Source organism: Pempheris klunzingeri, chromosome 8, assembly GCF_042242105.1.
Source record: "Pempheris klunzingeri isolate RE-2024b chromosome 8, fPemKlu1.hap1, whole genome shotgun sequence".
In the NCBI taxonomy this organism is placed as follows: Eukaryota; Metazoa; Chordata; class Actinopteri; order Acropomatiformes; family Pempheridae; genus Pempheris; species Pempheris klunzingeri.
In genome coordinates, this window is record NC_092019.1 from 21768566 (window position 1) to 21789450 (window position 20885).

Below are 20885 nucleotides of genomic sequence, written 5' to 3' on the forward strand. Positions count from 1 at the left end.
TGATAAGAATATTTGTATTCTAATATTTGTATATTTTAATCTAATTGGGAAATTGGTTTTTTTGTTGTTGATATGAATGGTGTCCACTTTTTCAAGTTTTAGGTCTTAACATGTGGATGTAAAACTAGTACAGTGTTTGAATTCTGCATTCACATCCCTGAGCACAAGTAACTACAACACGAGCTTAAGAATCATGCAACAGTAATTACAATTCAAAATTTCCTTTTAATCTATTAATACTGAATCATCTCACATACTGTACAGCAAGCAGAATATTTAACATTTGCCCAAATGATCACACTTGTGTTATTTTTTTTTAGACCTAAAGACCTATTACTAGCTGTTACATACTTCCTTATTAATCACACAAAAACATCTTTGTAGTTGCTTCAAATGTTCATTATTTATTCAGCACCGGATATTAACTTGTCAAGACTTAATTTAGATGAAGAAGCAGTCACATCTAGATTATTTTAGAAACAAATATACATATCATTGATCTTACAAAAAGACTTACAGAGTGAAAGCAATAAAAAAAATAGAATAAAAATAAAGAAAAGCTCCACTTTTTTTTTTTTCAAGTGCTCTACCATGAATCATACCTCGTACAAATGAAACAGTGTAGCACAAGCAATGCATTGGAGAAAAGGTCATCTCTTGGGGTGAGACAAAAAAGCACAATAAATTATTATTTGGTGGTTGCTGCGGGAATCCTCAGAACCTGCAGCAGAAGCCGCAGCCCTTGTTGCCCTTGCAGCAGTTGCAGCACCAGCGGCACAAGGAGATGTGGCTCTGGCGCTTCTGCCTGATGTATTTTGGCATCTGTGCGAAAGACAAGAGACAAGAGCATGGTGTTCATCTCCAGTATTTCATCCTCTCCTTGTGCAGAGAGAGCACCGGGGTACTCCATTGGGAAAACACATCCACTTAAATTTTAATTTGCTCATGGTAATTGGCTTAATTCATTCAGTCAATTGAACATACCATCCACGATTCCATTGACATTTCTTGATGTGCCGCAACTGGAGTGTCATTGCTCCCTGCCTCCTCCAGCTCTTGCACCTGTTAATGAATTATGCACATTTAGGAGCCACATCTTAGCATCCTGACAAAACATTTATAGCTAATAAGCAAATGAAGTGAGTTTAAGTCAAATTCTTACCCCGGTGAATGGGACGGCAGAGCTCTCCAGAATGCAAATAAAGGCGAGCACGAGTGTCACTGCAACTGCAATGCTGAATGCCTTCATTTTAGCGGGTGTTTAAATGGTTTGGTTATTAAATCCTTTGAAGATTAGAGTTGATAGGTCTTTTTTCTCATGGGTGTCAGGCCACCGAGGAGCACCACAATGTCTTCAATTTCTTCTTCAGCTCCAGTGATGGATGGTGATTGTCGGTGCAAGTGGATTTCCTCAGATCTTCTAGTGACCCTTGTCAGCTCTTTAGAGTCCGTCTGATGGTTGAGCGTGCAGAGGGTATTTATACACACTTGTTCTCAGTGTTGCCTCATCACTCTGGGAGGCCCAGCCCATTCCTGGCAGCAGTTGCCTAACTCCACTGGGGAAGTTCTGACCTCCTCATTTCTCCTCTTCTTAGTGCTGCAACTCTGCTGGGAATTCTCTGATCTATTCTTTGGTTGTGGGCCCCACTGTCTGTTCAGCATTATCACATCAACTATGAACTTTTAAATTAAATTACTTTCCACTGAAAGAATACATAATTCCACACATGAACAAGCTGCTGCTGGAGATCATCATTTTTACAATTTATGAAGGCAATATGTATTCTGTATTGAGGCAGCACTTAATCCTTCTGGACATTCATCTAAAAAATGTGACTTTTCCTGGAAGAAGCTGGAAAGAGAGCCGGAGATTCCCACAGCAAAAGCCAAGACAGCATGGGTCAGTCTACTGCACGGCTCACTGAGCTGCATTTGTTTCGACCCAGGAAATCCTTCACTAAGGAGAGGGAGCCACTTTGGAATATCCATTGCTCAGTCTAAAGGATGTAATTACAACCTCTCAAATGGAATAATTAGCCCCTCATTTTCAACACATTCAGTTTTTGCATAATACACAGGAACCTGCAGTTGAACCAAATTAAATCCCTTTGAGAGCAGCGGAATAGTAGCCAGGATTAAAAACGCTGAGAGTGAAGGTGTTTCAATGTGCATTAGTTAAAGATGAATATAATGTAATCTGATGAGGTGTATTATGGCTGGGCACCAAAGAGTTGCATTGCTACAGGTGTTTCAGCCTGCAGCAAAACAAATCTATTGCATATTACAACTTTATGTGTGTGATACATTTAGTCTTTTTGTATACTTTGTCTGTATTTCAATCATATTCTCACATAATAAAGAGCCTCACATGAATGACAAGGGACAGCTGCTTTTGTTTCGTAAAAACATCATCACTAATTTCCTGGCACAGCATGTTAACTGTTGACAGGTTCATAAATATTTCAAACAGTGTGATTTAATGACAATATCAGTATGAGAATAACCCAGATTGTTAACTGTTGTAGAGAAAAACCACAACTCTAAAATTGCAAGAATTATTTTTCCTCTTATCAGTGAAGTGGCGATAAACACCTTAAGATTAATTAACCTGTCAGTGTAAAAAAAAAGGTATTCCAGAACAACGTCAGGCTGTGAGTATATACAAAAATCAATAATGGTGGAAAAGAAATAACAAAAAGAGAAATAACACCACAAACTGATAAATGGTGGGCTGTTCATGCTGATAAAATCAGAGGCCATTTGAATTCTCATTATACCTTCAAAGTCTCTCCAAATTGCCCGTGCTGACTCAATTAGAGAAACAACATGCCGCGGGACCCCTGCGTCAGTCTGTCTCGTTCACTGATAACCCTGCTGGCCCGTGTGTGCTTACTTTGGGTGACCACAACGTCACTGTCAACAAATACAACCACGAATGGCTCCACATCTGTTGGAATCTACCCATACGTCTGCCCGCGTCCATACATCTTTACTTTATACACCTCTTGTGTGTGCTTGTGTGTTTAGGACTAGGATTAGGACTGGGGGACAGAAGGGGGCTCCGGTCCACTATCTGAACCAGCACATCATGTCCGCTCATGATGAACATGTCTTTTTGTTTGCTATGCCTCACTTGGAAATCTGAATATGATGATGATTGATTGGATCAGGACACAAATATTATATCCAGGTCCACTTTGAGCATGTGGGAGAAGACAATTAAAGACAAAGAGACATGAAAAGCAGTTAAAATACAGGTGCAATCTGGGTTTTCCAAGCATGCGTGTTGTGGCCTGTGTTCTCTGAGCATGCGTGTCCTAACAGACACTGAGGCTATCAGTAGGGAATCTTCTGGCCAAACAAAGCCAGGCACCAGCGCGGCGGACAGATTCACCTCTGCAGGCGCCACTCCACTGTTTTCTCCTGGTCGGGGGCATTGCCCCCGTCTGTCCCTGTTTCATCATCATCCTCTGCCCCTGTCCCCGTCCATTTCTCACCCCCTTTTCCCCTCCTCCTCTCTGTCCCTACCTGCTGCAAGACACTCCACAAATTCAACTCATCTTCTCTCAGCTTGTCTGCTACCAAACCCACAACACACAACAATCCCCCCCCCTCCCCCCCCAAAAAACAGCCCTCAACAGAGCCTCACTGTTGCCCCGAGTGTTTGCAGCTTTCCTCAAAACTGGGACACGGAGGAACCAGTGTTGGTACATCATAAATACATCGATTTGTGAATAAACATGAGCGTTTAATAGTTATGACCTCTGGCCATGTGCTGCTTGTGACTGTCACAGCATTAAACGAATGCAGTGTCATTCTTCAGACTCGGGGGGGCAGTAGAGAGCTCAGGCTCATTGCTCCCTGCACTTAAGGAGCTGTCACTCATAGGAATTTCCCAGTTTGTGTGTTCAGGCCTGTTACAATATATTACCGGATTTTCCAAGATATTTTTGAGTCAGTCTGTGTCAATCCTAATGTTTTTCACGAAGATGCCAAAAATCCCTTAAAAAATAATAGCGTAATAGTATTAAAGATGCCACCAGATTTTTTGACCATTGAATTGAGAGCAGTAAATGAGTTGAAGAATTATATAAATAAATGAGAATTTATTAATAGTCAGATTCTTACCTGAGTCATCTGATGTTCCTGTTTGTCAGAAAGTCTTAAATAAAACACAGATGTTTAGAAACTGTATTTTTAGTGTTTTAAACATTAGATTCATAAACTACACCCCAATTGTTTCTTCTTATTCGTGGGTGCAACCCAAGCTTTTAGACGATCAAAAAAAAAAGGGACTGAGCTCATTCCCACCCCATCTCTCGGCAGCAGCAGAATACAAACCTTTGTGCTGATACCACTATTACTGTATGAGCGAGACAGGAGCTGTGTAGTAGCTGTGTAGCTATTAATGTAGGCCCAACAAAGATGCGGCTCGGTGTAGTATACAAGGTATGAGGAGCATTGTTTGTCGGATGGAATGGGTCTCGTTCCGTCAGCCATTTTTGACAAATAACAACCTCAGAGATAGAGGGAATGTGAAACAGGCTGAGGCGGTGGACAATACATGCTCCCTGACAGTGTGCTCCTGTAGCTCAAAAAGCACAAAGGTAAGACTAGCCTGCAGGACATGAAACTGTGGCTTTCCAGCAGAATGTGTTGGCCAGCGTGAGTTCAGTGAAAATCAGTCAACCATGTGCTTTGGTGGACGTGCCTAAACACAAATTAAAAAAGGACTTTTGCAATTCACAAAGGATTTTACAGCAGGTGGCTTTGTCCTGCCCTGCAGGCAAACGTGGATGCAGACTTTTGTTCTGTTCAGCACTGACCAGACATAAACCACTGTTTCAAATGCATTAAGTATAATTTCAGCAGTAGCAGTTTATTGTTCAAAGCGGAGGCACTTTCCTGTTTCAATTAATACATCAAGTAATTGTAAAATGAATTATCCACACTGTGAGGTAAAAGTGACATTTCCCAGTACACGCTTCATACTACGTTTGTCAGAGAAGAAACACTGCGTGCCATTTAGATTTCCTTTCCAGACCGACTACATTTCAACTCTGCATGGTTTTTCTTCCGAGAGCTATTACAGGTTTGGGGTGAAAGAGGGAGGCAGGCAGACAGACAGACAGACAGAGTACGTATGTCCCAATCAGAGGTATGTGGGATCAGAGATCAGCCACTTCAAACAGAGACAGGGACACACAGACGCCTGCCTGGCGAGCAGTGTGTGTTTGAATGGCAGCTGACAAGCCTGGAGACTCTGGAGGGGGGGGGGCGGCAAGACAAAACCGAGGCAAATTTAACACACGGTGTCAGCCTAATGAATACTGATTGAATGAATACTTACTGTTTGGACGTGTACAGCATCCCAGTCTGCACATAAAAGATTACCCAAATCATGGGTGCTCCTTCTTTTAAGAAGAGCAGAATGATGCTTAAATGCCTTGACCTGCGGTGTCGGGCTCAATCTCACCCAGGGCTTAGATGAGCCTTTTATCCACCATTGATCTTTCTCACCCAAGGTGCCCTCTGTGTGTTCAAACTACTTACTGGTTTCAGCCTTACCAGTGTGTTGCTTAATCGATTGCATGAACAACTGTACGCAGGGTTTGCATACTTGCTCCAAGGACATATTATCCTCCAAATTTGTTATTTTCCTAACAAGTGTTAGCCAGACTCAGGACCTGTGATTTGTGGCCGTTTAAATTTGTGTTGCTGTGGGGGGAAAAACAGAAATATGGTCTACTACAGCAGCTCATCTCAAAGAGGACAAATTCCGAGCATTTGTAGAACCGCTCGGCTCATCTTAGAGCCCCTGGAATCGATGAGCGATGAAGTCAAAAGCTTAAACTCTGCAAATTTTGTCACAAATATTTAATGTTAGAGAAGTTCCTGAGATTTCAAACGCAAGTTTTCAGGAGCTTTTAATATTTAATGGACCACCATTTGGTATGGATTGAATGAAATGTGTGTAGGTGAGTTGGAAGAAATTAAAAATTCAAAATAGGAGATAATATGTTCAGGAGGATCTGGTGAGGATTGGAAAAAAAAAGACAGCAGAATATGGAATTGTTTTTATATGCTACAGTTGAGGAAATGTGAACCAAAATGTAAAGTGAGACCCGCGACACGAACTGACTCAAATCTGCTGAAGTTTTTAAGAAATCCTTCAGATGGAACAGACAGACAAACATATGAGGGAGTGAAAACCATCTTGACAGAAAGAAGAAAGTGTGATTTTATGTCTAAGATCTGCAGACGGACAATGAGTCCAAACCAAAGTCTATGAAGGTTTCCAGCAAGTGAAAGGTTTATTTTCCACCATTTTACTTAGAAAAGATGTCTTACAATCTAACCTGAGAACAGTGAGGCTGCTACAGAGAGAAAAGAAAGCTTTTTTTTCCTTTCTTTTGCCATTTCAAGAAAGAAACAGAAAAAAGAAAAAAAAATTAGCCACAAGTGACCTTTCATTTGTGAACATCCATCTTCCATAGTATTATTCATGTCTTCATTCTCTGCTCTCCTCTCACTGAGGTGTAGAAAAATTCTACTGCAAAGCATCCATCATTCAACTTTGGCTAGGAGCCTCGTTTGATAGATCAGACACTTGCATCTGTATCAGGCTTGAATCTAGCAGTAGTAGCAGAACAGCACTTCCAAAGCTGTTAACTTGCACAGTCTGAGATATTAAAATGTGAAAGTCTGCCTGATTTTGCCAGGGGTCTGAGTGTTGGTTTTGCTTTGCTGGATCCTGAGCTGTTGACACAGGAAGAAGCAATCGTGCTCTGGGTGGCTTGATATCTCTCTTCCACTTTCCCTCGCATCGCCCAAAGCGGAACAAAAATACATCATGTATATTCATTCACAAAATCATCAACAATGTTAATATTGGCTTTCGCTGTTTGTACAGCCAATTACAGTTTACTTATTGTTCGCTGAGTGGGCGGAGAAATGTGCGAGAGCATTTCCAAGTTTCCCCACTTTCCAACTATTCCGGCTTTTTATGGGGAGCGAGTTGTGCTCAACTAAGAAGTGCAACACAGAATTCCTGTGTGCTCCTTTTCCGTAGCGAGCAGAGTCTTTGAGTGCCGCTCTCCAGGGTGCCCCCCCCTCCTGCCCCCCTTTGTGCGTTGAGCTCCATTTGAAGTGTTGCGATACCAAAATAGAGCAAACAGCTTGAAATGAAACATGTGGGGATAATTCATACACGTATTGAGACACCGGTAAATCACACGTGAACAAAAGATGAAAATAAAACCCGCAGTACCTAAATATAGTTTGGCAAAAGTGGGAATTTGCACCGCATTCCTCTCCAAGTCACAATCCAGTGCTGGGTTTGTCAGTTGTCTACATGTTCCACACTTGTACATATTTCAATTTGTAAGTCTTGCAATTTGAATAGTTGGATCTTGAAAACTGACGTTTGAGTTATTTTTCCTGTTAAGCAAATGCCCAACAATTCAAGTATACCACTTTTTTTTTTTTTCTTTCTTTCCAAATCAAGCTCCAAGACGGCACACAAGTCATGTTAATTATTATGACAAAGGGCCAGCATGAAGTTAATGAGTTATTGATTGTTTGCTCCCAGAGATACTCTGCTCTAACATTCTGTAACATCTGTATTAAAACACACGCGAGTCATATTTACATAAACCAGCCCAGAAGCGTAGGCCAGCACAGCTCCTTGTTTGTCTTTGGGTCTAGGTAAGCTATGTGTATCACATTATTTCTGTCTGTAGAATCATAGCGTTTTTGCATACTTTGATGTTTTCTAACTTAAAATTCTATCTGCTTCTCTGGGGTGCGCGAGCTTCTGTGTAACTGGTCTCCATCAAGGCTTCTGTCAACAAGCAGACTAATAAATTAAAGCAGCTAAAAACAACATTAATACCGAACTCAAAAACACAAACAGAATAAAAGCATGAACTGAGTCAAAATGAATAATTTGGGGGGAAAAAATACACGGACGGGGAACAAAATTAAATGACAAACATCATAGCCCGTGAGTGAGGCTACATAAATACAAAACAAGGGAGGAGTTCAGCAGAGGTTCTCTTTCACTGATAGTGCTGGTAAAGCACTGTGATGGCGGTGAGCGAGTGGGCGTCTTTTCCTGGAGCACGTTTCTACTGACTTGTAACGGGGTGGTTATCTCAATAGGATTGGAACAGTCAAGTACAGCGACGTTTGGCCGGTGAAGGGATCGCGACCTGGGAACCCAGGGAGGGTGCAGTCACTAAAAAACAAAGTGATTCTTCACAAGTCCTTTTTCTCGTCTTCTTTCCCACCATGTCGGCTGTATGTCTGGGTGGCATGCCCCTCCCTGTTCTTTCTGTCTCCGCTTCACTGGGGCGGTGTCTCTCCAACCATCTCGATGCCGTGTTGCTGGAGCTGTGCTCGGAGCAAAGCGTTCTCATTCTTCAGCTCTTCAATCTTAAGAACAAAAGAACAAAAAAAAAAAAAAAATCTCATTATCAACATCTTCATCCCCGTGACAGCTTAATATAGCTCAAAGTTTACAGACCAAACTTTTTCGTTTGAAGACCGAGCGCGCTGGCTGTGTGTAATGTACACACAAGGCTATTCAATCCGTGGGATTAAAGAGTAGTATGTGCAGCCCTTTTTAAAGACACCCCTGTCCACAACCAACTGGATTATCAAATCTTGAGGTATGTCATCTCTGCTACATTTCCCTCGAGTGAATCCCGCATTCCCTGCCTCCCCACTGAGGTGCCGAGGAAAGAATATCGAGCTTTGAGCATCAGAATAAGAATATATTGCAGAGTGCCTTGCAGGCCTGGCATTCAATGGGGAGATGTGGCAGCCTCAGAGCTGCAAGATTTCACAATACTTTGAGTGCATTAGCATGCAGTTAGTTCGCACACACACAACCCCTGTGTATATTATTCCCACAGTCTCTCAAAGCGCTGATTTCAGGTAACTCTTCTCATTATGGGAGTGCAAACTCTTTGATCCTCTTTGTCAGGCTGTGATGATCGGCTCTACAGACTGAAGTCCCAGGGGGTTTGTTTTGGAGAAATGAAGATGCATATGGAGCTAGGTGGATTTCATGCTTCTGAGACTTAAGTGAAAGGGTGTTGCGATGCACTCCAAAGCAAACCAATATATTCAATGCAGTGGCAATCTTCACAGAGACATATGCAGCTCACTATGGCTGCCTTATTATACTTGACTTTTTTTTCCCTCTGCTACACCGGACCACCTCAAAGGAAGGCTCGGACATTATCATTCATAGAGCTTCTTTACCCGTCATTGTAGTCTGGGAAACTTCACTCGATGCAAATATTTGTAGGCTAGAGCATAGACTGCTATTCATACCTGCTGCCTGCACAGCTCATTGTCCACTTGTATCCTCTCCACTTCCTTCAGACTCTCCTGCAGTCGCTGGTTGCTTTGCCTCAGCTCGCGGATGTAGTCGCAAGCTTTTGACAGGATGCCTCCTTTGCTCTAGAGGGACAGAGGTGCCGTCACAGAGTTGAAGGGTGACCGTTTAGAACAGACACATGGGTAAAAGGTTAGCAGCACAGAGTCAAGTGAGCCTGCTTACTGCTCCGGTCTTGGTGCTGTCCATGCTGCAGTCTGGGATTATCTTGGAAAGTGTGACAATCCAGTTGTTGATCTTGTCTCTTCGCCGCCTCTCGACTGATGGAAAGTTTAGAATACAAACAAGTTTAAAAAAAAAATGTAATTATATATAAATACATACAAGCAAATAAATACAAGCAGCACATTTCCTGATTTCTTTCTTTTTGGACCGAGAGATCAGGAAGCATTTTTTTGTTCAAAGAAGCAGGTTTTCATTTCCTCGACGTTGTCTTGCACTAAAGGTACCAAATACTGCCGAGTTTGGCAGCTCAACAGCAAGCTCTAGTGGCCAGTCCCTAAACATATGTTGACATCTATTCTTCATACAATATTTTGACAGGCCTTGGTGTTTTTCTTTTGACAAAAATGCTCCATTAAAGCCTCGCACTGCATTGTGTTACACTGTCTGATCAAATCAAAAGCCACAATCATAGCCAATTACCCACCTTCATTATGTTGCGCTCTTCTCCTTTCATCTCTTGGTGTTCGCGGTCCGTCCATTTTCCTGCAGTCAGACAGGAAATAAAACACTTTTCATACACAAAAATATCTCCCATCTCTGACTACACTACAATTAGGCACAACTCCAAGCCAATCCCCAAAATTCGCCTAATCCTGTGCCTATTAAAAAACTATTCTTTACTGTTATCTTTTAAATTCAAGCCTTTTGTAATTACAGCCCTTGCCAGTATCCGTGTGCTCTTCAAAAAGGAGCTCCTGAAGTCGTGCGGTGCCTTTGGTAGGAGTACTTAAAGATGCACAGCCATATGAGGCCCCGTATGTGGTCCTGATGCCCTGAATGGCCTGAAGCTGGGCTGCTCTGACTGGAATACTGAGACCCATCCAACCTTCCTATTCTTATTGGCTGTCCTCTTCCCAGGTGTGGCCCACAGGGAGCTCCCTGCATTATTATGCTGTAAAATTACAACACTGTAGAAAAACCAGATGCTGTCTATTGGAGTCTGGGCGCACGGCTAATGGCACAACTGTCTCTTGTCTCTGTGTCTTCCCTTAGGTATTCTGTTAATTAAGTCCCTGAGACGTGACAGGGAGACTTATCCAACCACCCGCCACGGCACAAGAAGGCCAATAACACACTCGCATATGATTATATAGAAGACCTACTGAATATTTCAACCTCGTTTCTGTCTCACTAATGGAACAGACAATACTTCACTCACCCTATTAAAGAATGACTAAACAACCATGCAAAAGAACAGAAACAGTGCAGGAAAAAAAAGCTTCAGAAAGAAAGAAAGAAAGAAAGAACAAAACGAAACGAAACAATTGTTTATAGGATGCTTTTCTGCTTGCTCGTTGCATGAAGTTAATGTCCCGTAAGGTCGTTCTTGCTCCTCGTCTGTCCCTACGCGACGCATCTTTATTCTACAGCAGTGAATTTGTGACCCATCAACGCAACTCGACTGCTGATATCTGCGTTTGAGATAGTCAGCCAAGCCAAACTGCAGTCTCTCTTGTATCTCAACACATCTTAATGGGATTTCGGCTGTATAATGGATTCAGCCCAACAGTACTCTTAGGCAGCGTGTTTAAAAGGAGAAAAAAAAAAAAAAAATTGTGGATGACTGTATGAATAACTAAATGTACAGACCTAGAGGAACGTCTTGACGACAATAACTGTCAGTGCTCCTGACAGTTATTGTTGCCAGTGAAATCCAGAAAATGAGTGGCACACAGCCCCACAGCTGAAGGGCTTTATCCAGATCGTTTGAAGCACAGGTGCAGACGAGAACTGCGTTTGTGTCATTTTATATTGATTCTGGAAAGAGAAATGCAACTGTCATGCGTTCTGCCCTCCCCTATCATTAGGCTTTAGTATCACACTGAGCCACGGCCTGGACAGCGAGGCACTTTAGTGAACATTGAGATGCGAGTGACTGCAGTTTGGGCTTGAATGTCTCTGAGTTTTAGCAACCACTGACCACTGCTGTACAAACAAGTGTGCAGGAGAGATCTGGTGAAGCACACCGTTTCGTTTGTTACAACATTTCTACTTTTACGAGATCACAGGAAAAACCTCAAATACTGTCCAAATAGTTTTGCTAACTAACTTATCCAAAACTAGGCTAAATGAGAACAAAGCTCAAACAACTACGACAGAGGACACTTTGAAAACGATACTAAAATAAAATTGTGGAGCAAGCCATTCGTTTCCGGACAGAGAACAATGACCTAATTTCTAAGTCCTAATGGAGAAATACGTTTCCCACAAGCACAACTAAAAACAATGGATCAGGGTCGGCACTGGAGAAACGCTACATCTGTGTCTCGCACATCAAGAGCAGGGAGAATCACCAGGGACTTGTGAGAGGGGAGGGGCCGAGAGGAGAGGAGGGCAGAGGTTTGTGTGCTTCTTCTCTCTTCTTGTGATCTCATTTGATTAGTTCGTTTGCTGTAAAAAGGAGTGTGGGAGAGATGTGGAAACTGTCCTCACCAGTTTAAACCTTCATGCTGCAGCAGCTCGTTTTCATCTCTGCGAACGGCAGATAGGGTGGGAAGTTTTCATTCATTTTACTCACATGTCAGCTGTTCATTAGTTCACACTTAAATATAACTCTGAGGCTTGTGCCAGCAATCATAAATTATTCATGTAAGAGGAAATAAATAGAAACAAACATTTTGCAGATAGGCATTCTGAGAGATGAAAAGACAATTCACTTTGTATTTCAACACATGGCAATGCAGATGTACACTGCAACAAAGCTTGTTCATTACTCTTGGCTGGAAAGCAGTCTGTTGTACACTGTGAATATCAAGCAAAATAAAAACAAAAAAAAAAACAGCAGAGTTCCTGCCAAATTTGAGGTGGATCTAGATCTCCCCACAACGCTGCCCACAACAAAATAGCTTAAATCTGTGAGAAATCTAAAGTTCTTTAAAAAAAATGAGAAATCAAAAAAAAATCAAAAGGCAGTCGACATCCTTGTTAGCAATTCATACACTTTATGTACCTGAACTGACAGATGATTTATGAGAAGCAGAGACCGTTCATAGTGTGGCGTCTGTCTCCTGTTTGTGTTTTTAACGATTATCACAATGAGGCGGAAAAGTATGAGTGTGTAAGTATGTTGTGTCCTTGTGTAAAACCTTGTGTGGTACCAAGCTTTATTATGAGCCTGGTGGAAAATGGAGGAATATTCACTGGTCAGTTTGAACTTAATTTGATAATGGGTCATGTGTTCATTTTGGGCGATCAAATGAGGAAATGGCTTTTACCAAACGAGGAAAAAAACATGGTTATGTGACCTTAAAGGAAACTGCATCCCTAAGCACTACGGCTCATTTGCCGGTAAATGTTTTGGTACTCCAGTGAACCCTGAATCTGAAATAAAGCTTGATGAAAGTCCTTTTCTATCTACTATCCATAGTAGGCCAGAACCAAGCTGGCATCATGCAATTAAGAGGACAATTCAGTTTGTCTTTGCTCAGGTGAGCCTGCTGATTATGTTAATAACAGCAATCACCAGCGTGTGGCTAACAGTTGGAGAGTGTCTGAGATGGATCCCTTCTGATGCATGATTATTATGATGCATGTTGTGAATTTTTAGAGATAAATAGTATAGGATTTTGAAGGAGAAGGAGAAAACAGCCCAGCCAGGATGTGCCAGAGTAAAAATCCCTGCTATAAAGATCAACCTTCACAAACAAAGAGATGAGGAAGACTTCCTGGGCGGACACACAGTGTGTGGTAGAAGTTAAAAGACAACAACACCTGCAGTAGCACATCATGTTGCATGAAGTGAGCATCGTGGTTGTTTAAATAGGCTTGGAAGTTGTTTTATAGTCATATGTCCATATAACATCCAAACACCAATCGATCCGTTTGATCTCAGACAACTAGGTGGTCCATATAGACACGTTCTCAATTTCGCTCTGTATATACCTCTACTAAAAACCGCATCCCTGCATGTTTCCCAGCAATTTAGCTCTCTCCATTTCCCCAGCCTCCTCCTGCATTAGCATTTAGATTTAGGTGAATTCAGCGTGCTTTGTTTACTCAATATGTGTTGATGTTCATTTAAATGTTGTGTATGTCAGGCTTTGCCAGGTGGGATTCCTTGAACTGAGAGAAGTCTGTGTCAAGCTTGTGCAGATTTGTTGTGGAGTGTCACAGTAGCAGACCCACACTGTCAAACTCAAGCGGGTGTTATTGTTATAAAAATGCCCCGACTGAAATTAATCAAAATTAATTAATAGCTGCGATTAGCTCTTTTAAACTCCAACCAAAAATTTATCTTCAAACTTTGACTGAGTAATTTAAAACTTGTCAGCTAAAACCAACACAAGGCCCATTTTGAGTGGCATTTACATGCTGGATAACGAGTTTGCTCTCAGAAATAGCTGATAGATAGAGCTGATACTCACGCAGGGAAGGGCTGTGTGCGTGGGGCGATGCTTCGTTGCGTGCCTGTCTGGATGACATCAGGGGGAGTCATCATCACATAAAACTGACCTGTGGAAGGCAATGGGAGTCAGCAGTGAGCAATAAGGAAAAGGCAGAAGGGCAACATGGCACAACATGCCAAAAGGCCGACTCTTGTTGCTCTAATGAAATATCTCACAACAAATAAAACTGCATTCACTGTAAAAAAAAAAAAAAAAGTTTCAAAAAAAGCCCTAAACTCACTTGAGCACACACAAAAGCACTCACACTGCTGGAAGCCCTCTTATGTACAAAAAACAAGACTCCTTTCTCCCAGTTCCTGTGACATTCACAACAAATTCGATATATATGTTTGTTTGTTTGTTTGTTTGTTTTTTTTGGGGGGGGGGGTTGCACGTATTCCAGGCATGCAGAGACCATCCATTTCAGTACTGCTGCACGGCATGTGAGACACAAATAACTCATCTTGTTCCTGTGGGTCAGCTAGAAGGCACAACCTGGCCTCGACAGATAAAAAAAAATCTCCTACACAATTTACTGCAATTTGATATACATCAGCTCAAAAATGAAGGTCTGATCACATAAAACCATCTCCGGCAGCTTCAGGTAGAAGGACATGCAACTCCATTAACTGAATCGCTCCTTGTATTTCGTAGAAAAATGCTGAAAATAGTGAAAACCAAAAGTGATCACGCCTACCCCTGGATCCCGTCTCGCCAGAATATGGTTCGTTGCCAGAGCCCAGTGCACTGTCCTCAACTATCCCTCACCTGATGGGATGTGGCAGCTTGTAAAGCACTCTCCACCTACACCCTACAGTTCACTTCTCAGCCAGTATGTCATGCCTGCTTAAGACTGCCCCGGGCTCATGGAAGAGAAAGACAGCAGCTCACTTCTTCCTGCCTCTTCTTGGCCTCAGCTGTTACCCACAGCAAAGAAACCTCACGGTCCTCTTCCCCTTCTGTGGCATCAGCAGGCAGCCACTCACGACACCCAAAGGAGAAAAAAAACACAACAAGCGCCTGCAACACTGCTGTTTCTGTGCTTTTCTGCTGCTGCACCTAGAGTGTGTCACACAAGTTGTAATTGAAGTGCGTCAACTGACACCGCTCAATGGCCCTAAGGGCACATGACTTCTGTGTGTTGTCATGTGATGCAAGTACAACACGCCGTGCTTGGCAAGAGGGGCGCAGGCAGTGTGTGCGGACGTGCTGCATTAGCCTGACAGGCTAGGTGTCAGTAATGGATGAAATAATTAAAAAAAAAAAAAAAAAAACTTGCTAAAGGGGAAGAAAAACCCCAAAGATTCAGGGAAGGCTCCCTCACTCAGGCGAGACAATGACCTTGTATGCCCCATGATCATGTCTATGTATTGATCTTTTCAGAGAGTAATGTCAAGCTGAGAAAAATGTTGTGGGTTTGAGTCAGGATCATCTTGCTAAAAACATGAGCTTAACAGCTAACAGGTAGGCCAGATGGTATATTACGATGCAATGCTGTAGTGCCATGTGCTGCTGCATGGATGGATAACATTTGTGCAGCATTACTTGCCACAAACATCTGAGAGGCATCAACTATTAGAGGCTTTGGAACATTTGTTTTGTGGCCAACTCTGTGTTTGCCTACATAGAGCTGCAATGAGCTGATTCACTTTCTGTCTATCAACTAATCAATTCCTTTGCAGCTGTTTTGATAACTGATTAATTAAATCCTTTCTATTATTTTTTTTCCAGAAAAAATGCCAAATACTTTCTGGTTGCAGCTTCTCAAACAAGAGGATGCGCTACTCTTTTTTTGTTATGGATGACAGCTAAATGAATATCTTTAGCTTCTGGACTGTTGGTCGGTAAATCAAAGCTATCTTATGGGCTCTGACAAATTCTGGCTGGCACAGTTTTACTGACAATAATAATAATAATCACGATGAATTCTAAGTTCCTCTTGTAACTACAATCCAGGCTTTACACTATCCTCTAAAAACCATCAGAGAACACTGACAACCCGCTCCTTAAACTGCTAACCAGAGTTCTGGCAACAGTGTGCCTGAACAAGCAGTTGCTGGTTGTGTTTAACATTCTGTTCTCCAGGTTGACCAGGCCCTGACCACCCTCACCGACAGGCATAGTCAGGACACCAGCCTCCTCTGGATCACCACCATGACACCGCAAGGACAGTTAGTGCAGCCAGACAACAGCATATGGCAGTAAAGCGGAAGGGAAGCAGAGTGGGTGGGCATGTGACATGCAGCAAACAGTAAATATGATCAGCGTGACTAATTTCATTTCAAGGTCTGATGGTATTTGACTTATGTCACTTACAAACTGTTAATGGAAGCATATATTAACCTTGGCAAAAATGCTTCTCGTATATTACTTTAATCTTATACTAAACAAATTATGTTGCCGGATTTGTATGACAAAAAATCTTTTGTTGTTCAGAATTGAAATCTTGAAAAATGTGTATTTAAGATTATTTCAATTCTGCCCACCGGTATTGGAAATCATATTTCACTCACAGTATTTAGCAAAAAGGACAGCATAATTCACAATCTATAGTTGTTTGTATGGTCCTGCTTTCTGTCAGCCAAAGGATCATGGGGATTGTGGTTCATTTACAACTACTGAAAAGAGGCGCTGTTGTTCTCTGTTTTACGGCAGTTCTCCGTGCTCTCCTGTTTGTCGCTCAAAATAATGGCTAAATTAGCCCTGTAGCCCTGTGGTAAGCTTCAACCCAAATTAAGTGTGAGGGCTGACTCACCCCCTGCCTGTGTGAGTGTGGGGTCCGTGGCAGCCTGCACAGACACAGTCCCGTCGCTCACCGCAGTTGCGGGGAAGTAAGCGAAGCGCGTCTCCCCTCCCACCGCCTCTCCTGCTGGGCTTCCTCCATTACTGAAAGGGTTTTGGATCACAGCCTGTGACAGATAAGAGAGAAACAGAGGAAAGACTTGAACAAGTAGCAATGGAGCAGTCACAGCAGGTAAACGCACACCTCAGTCTCTGTCAGACTCAATACTGGTATCCCCTTAGACCCCCAAGCAAGACACAGCACAGTTTGACAGCTGGGATAAAGGGAGGAAAAGAAGTAGTAGTTATCTTGTTAGCAGAGATAATGGCAAGGTCAGTAAGCTCATCAGTTTATTGCAAATGAACCAAATCTGGTCCGTTCCCGCAGGGAAAATTGCATATTTTTGACCAAAAACTGAATTTGGCTGTGAACATTGCATTTGTACCGTATTCTAAAACATTTTCTGTGACTACATTTTTATACTGTGTCTGGCAGACGTCATGCACAGGCTTCACTGGTTCACTGTATACTGTTCTGCTAGTTCGACAGCTCAGATCAATTACCTACAGCTTTAATCACAACGATGGAATATGTCGCCGAGTACAAGGGTATGTCTCCTTCAATTACTCTTAATTTTTATGGCGTGAATGGCATCAGCCTGTGTCTACAGAGACAATACTTCTTAGCATGATGAATTAATTGTTGGTTTTAATTTCTCGAGCGAGACAGATGCAATAATAAATAGCTGACATATCACCGGCTTCACCCTCTTAGACTAAAGCATGCAGTTAGTCAGTGAAAACAGCCCACGTTACCAGTGGGTTCTCTACAATTAATAAAAACCTGAGCCACGGCCTGAGGAGCCCCAGAGAAAGCAGCTGCAGAGACGACACTCACTGCTCCTCCCCCATCATCTCTTCCCTCAACGTGCTGGTCAGTCACCTGAACAACACGATAAGTCACCTGCAAGGTAGAGAGAGAGACACGCGTAAAAAAAAAACAACAAAAAAAAAACAAGATAGAAAAAGAGAGCAGACAGATTACTAAAGTCCCTGTGTCCAGATCAAACCCTTACCTGACTTGTAGATTTATTTATCATAACTATTGCTTCTGTTCAGCCGAGCCCAGTATCTGACACTGCAGTCCTAATCTCAGTCATGCGTTGATCTCACTTGAGGCACATTCTGAGGCGCAAGCATTTTGTCTGGGGTATAACATGCTTATGCTTCAGAATGTGCTTGATTCAATTTTAAAAAGAAGTCGAGAAAATGAGCTTGTTTGTTCCAAGAATCAGTATTTGTATTCCCCCATCATGTGACTCTCCTCCTGACTGACATGTGACAGCAGCCCCATGCCAATCCTAGACCAGACTGGAATCACATGATCGCTCACATTAGCCTTGTTTACGCCAAATGAGCCACATGGATCACTGACTTAATTCCCCTTTGTGTAAATCATCCAAATGAGGATAAACCACCTGGAATAGCACACTACCTCTTCCGATTTATTTATTTGCATGACTGTGTCACTGTCCATCACTGAGCACCACATTAGTGGATGGCCACGGAGACACTCTTGACAAGGGCCACCAGTCATTCATAGGACAAGGAAAAGAAGCATCCATATCCTCAAACAATTTAAGAGCCTGCTTTCCTCCTGAGCTGCCTTCGGAATGGAGGACAGAGAATCCGGAGGAAAAACACACGACGACATACCAAGAAAAGGCGACCTTACAGAGAATGGACTGTTCGTGACAGGAACTCAGATTTGTATGAGTGTGAGGTGACGGCGCTTACACCACGACACAAACAATTTAAAAGCTCAAAATCAAAAAGGGTACTCTAAATAATGAACACATGCAGTGGCGTGAAATAGTGTTTACTGACAATCACCATGCATGCGGCCCCAATCCTTTCCACCACATTTATCAATATGTAATGTGAAGCTCTGTCAGTTGCTAATTATGCCTCTGCGCAGACAAGACATTTATTCAACCTGACATCTAAAGTAATTTAAGGGTGATCTGTTTTCTGCTGTGAGTGCTGAACAGATGCAGTCCTGCCTCCTGAAAACTCTTCACCCATATGCCATTAGGAGCACTGAGTGTCTTTCTGATGTAGGCAGTAAAAAAAGTAGAGCCACTATACTAGGAGCTACTTACCTGACCCCCCTCAGCGCGGAACTGATATTGTATGTTATGGTCACCAAATGCTGCAGCCTGCTGAACACTGGCTATTGTGACAGCGCTCTGCTCTTCTCCTGTTCCGTCTCGGGGAGAAAAAGGACAGAAAAGACTTTTTTTTTTAAAAGTTCAGCGAATGGAAAAGAGGGTGAAGCAGTAGAAGAAATGCTACAGAGATCAGCCGCAGAGAACAACATGTTGCAGCCAACCGAGAAACAAGAAATACGAGCTACATCCTGTTAGAAATCTTGTTCATTTAGTCTGTATGCGTGTTTAAAAAACCAAAAGCTGCGCGGTGTTGGCTGTGTCATGTTGCTAATGACAGCTAGCTTGCTTGAATAAAGTCTTACCTTCAGGTGTCTGGACAACCTCTTCTTCTTGCTTGTCTTGGCTGCAAACCAGACGCACAGATAAGTCCGTTTTAAAAAAAAAAAACTACTCAACCAGCTTACATTCGTGAATATTCGGAATAAAATAAAATGAATTTGGCTAAACTTTGGCTTAGCCGACGGCAAACTTGTGGAAGAAGGCAGTTACAGTTCAACACATTACCATATTACTGTCCTCAGGTTACCGACAGCAACACTGTTGTTTGTGTTTTAATAGCTAGCATGAGCTAACTAAACTTAGCTAATGTACTGTCATTAGCTATTTATGATCGTGTTTTACACAACTGCGCATTGCGAGACAACAGGTCAGCTGTCCTGCTGTGCAAGTCTGTCACTTCCCCTCCCAAGTTAACCACAGACCTTTGATTGAGTTCGTTTTAGACAACAGTTTTTAGGTCAGGCCTTGGTTAGCGTCGTAAACTAGCTATCCGAAATAGCATGTTGTGGCTAGCTTGTCTCAGTTAGCCATTTTGGCCGACTCCCGGTTACCTTGCGTTGTCCAGACTCTGTTCGAGCATATCCATCAGTGTTAGAATAAAAAGTGATATTCGGTGTCACAGACGGAGATGGAAGTGCTGATCACGGGAACAAACACTCGGGTCATGTGAGAGAGACAGCCCAGGACACGTGAGGTGCGGCTCGGTGTAGAAGTTAAAATGGAGGCCGCTGCTGCCGCTGGGTGATCCGAGGTGACTGCTCTCCATCAGCTGTTCGTGCCCTCTGGGAGAACACCGTTCAGCGGGGCAAGATCTGTTCACATATGTTTCACATGGATAAGAAGAAATGCTGCAGTTGAAAAAAATCAGAAAAACAGTCGATCACCGTGCACAATGACCTATTTCAGAATCAAATTATATATTATTGGATTATAATTGTCGTGTAGGCCGTCATCATTTTAATGTTGGAGCTGGTAAAGATGGACTAATTTTAATGATATACTAATGTGGAGCTTAAGCTATAATATATTCTAATGTATTAGTCGATTAGGCGGTTAGAGATCATCTAAATCTGCAAAGAAACTTGTAACTAAAGCCATGAAATAAATTTAGTGGGGGGGGGGGGGGAAGTAAAATGTTATAGTATAAAGTAGCAGAAAATGGAAATACTCAAGTAAAGTTAAAGTACCTCCTCAAGTACAGTACTTGAGTAAATGTAGTTAATGCATTTCACCACCGGAAACATAACCAGCTGAATTCATACATAAAATGTTGTTGGTCACCTGAAGAGAGTGGGAAGAACAAAAACTCACAGAAGAGACCAAAAAATAAAAAATAGAATCATCTGTTATCATCTGTCATCCCCAAGAGTAACTAGAGCCCTAGTAAATGTTACAAAAGTATCTTTAGGGGGTAAAAGTTGGCTCCAAAGCTCATTTTAATGTTAAGGTTTTTCTTCATTTTTGTTTCATTCATATTTTTAACACCTTTTTTTCCATTTCTTTGTTATTTATGAAGTTATAACAAAACAATGTTAGTTTTGAAGTTTATTATTCATCCAAGGAAAGTCAACTCTTCCA

At 42.2% G+C, this 20885-nt stretch overlaps 2 protein-coding genes across 6 annotated transcripts; both read right to left on the bottom strand.

Annotated features, from left to right (window-relative positions):
• Positions 1-301: 301 nt before the first annotated feature.
• Positions 302-1437, bottom strand: hamp (hepcidin antimicrobial peptide). The gene is made up of 3 exons (XM_070834953.1): positions 1163-1437; positions 985-1062; positions 302-822 (listed from the first exon to the last, which is right to left on the bottom strand). Exons 1-3 carry the CDS (start codon positions 1247-1249, stop codon positions 715-717), a joined length of 273 nt encoding a protein of 90 aa, XP_070691054.1. The 5' UTR covers positions 1250-1437; the 3' UTR covers positions 302-714.
• A 4854-nt stretch (positions 1438-6291) lies between these two features.
• On the bottom strand, positions 6292-20048 carry usf2l (upstream transcription factor 2, c-fos interacting-like). 5 transcript variants are annotated; one of them, XM_070834617.1, is made up of 11 exons: positions 19859-20048; positions 19331-19371; positions 18960-19066; positions 17696-17761; positions 16772-16925; positions 13996-14083; positions 12065-12103; positions 10056-10114; positions 9572-9666; positions 9343-9471; positions 6292-8436 (listed from the first exon to the last, which is right to left on the bottom strand). In XM_070834617.1, exons 1-11 carry the CDS (start codon positions 19891-19893, stop codon positions 8347-8349), a joined length of 903 nt encoding a protein of 300 aa, XP_070690718.1. In that variant the 5' UTR covers positions 19894-20048; the 3' UTR covers positions 6292-8346. The 5 variants fall into 5 exon arrangements, with proteins under 5 accessions (XP_070690718.1, XP_070690716.1, XP_070690717.1 ...); XM_070834615.1 differs by having other exon boundaries at positions 17642-17761; XM_070834616.1 differs by lacking the exon at positions 12065-12103 and having other exon boundaries at positions 17642-17761.
• Positions 20049-20885: the final 837 nt, after the last annotated feature.

Excerpts from the sequence above, each read along its gene's own strand:
- usf2l (XM_070834615.1), bottom strand. The coding sequence starts at position 19,893 with ATGGATATGCTCGAACAGAGTCTGGACAACGCAAG. Across the intron at positions 17,762-18,959 it reads TCCGCGCTGAGGGGGGTCAG|GTGACTTATCGTGTTGTTCA; the intron begins GTAAGTAGCTCC and ends TCTACCTTGCAG. Across the intron at positions 8,437-9,342 it reads ATGAGCTGTGCAGGCAGCAG|ATTGAAGAGCTGAAGAATGA; the intron begins GTATGAATAGCA and ends TTTGTTCTTAAG.
- hamp (XM_070834953.1), bottom strand. The coding sequence starts at position 1,249 with ATGAAGGCATTCAGCATTGCAGTTGCAGTGACACTCGTGCTCGCCTTT. Across the intron at positions 1,063-1,162 it reads CTGCCGTCCCATTCACCGGG|GTGCAAGAGCTGGAGGAGGC; the intron begins GTAAGAATTTGA and ends ATTCATTAACAG. Across the intron at positions 823-984 it reads TGTCAATGGAATCGTGGATG|ATGCCAAAATACATCAGGCA; the intron begins GTATGTTCAATT and ends TCTTTCGCACAG.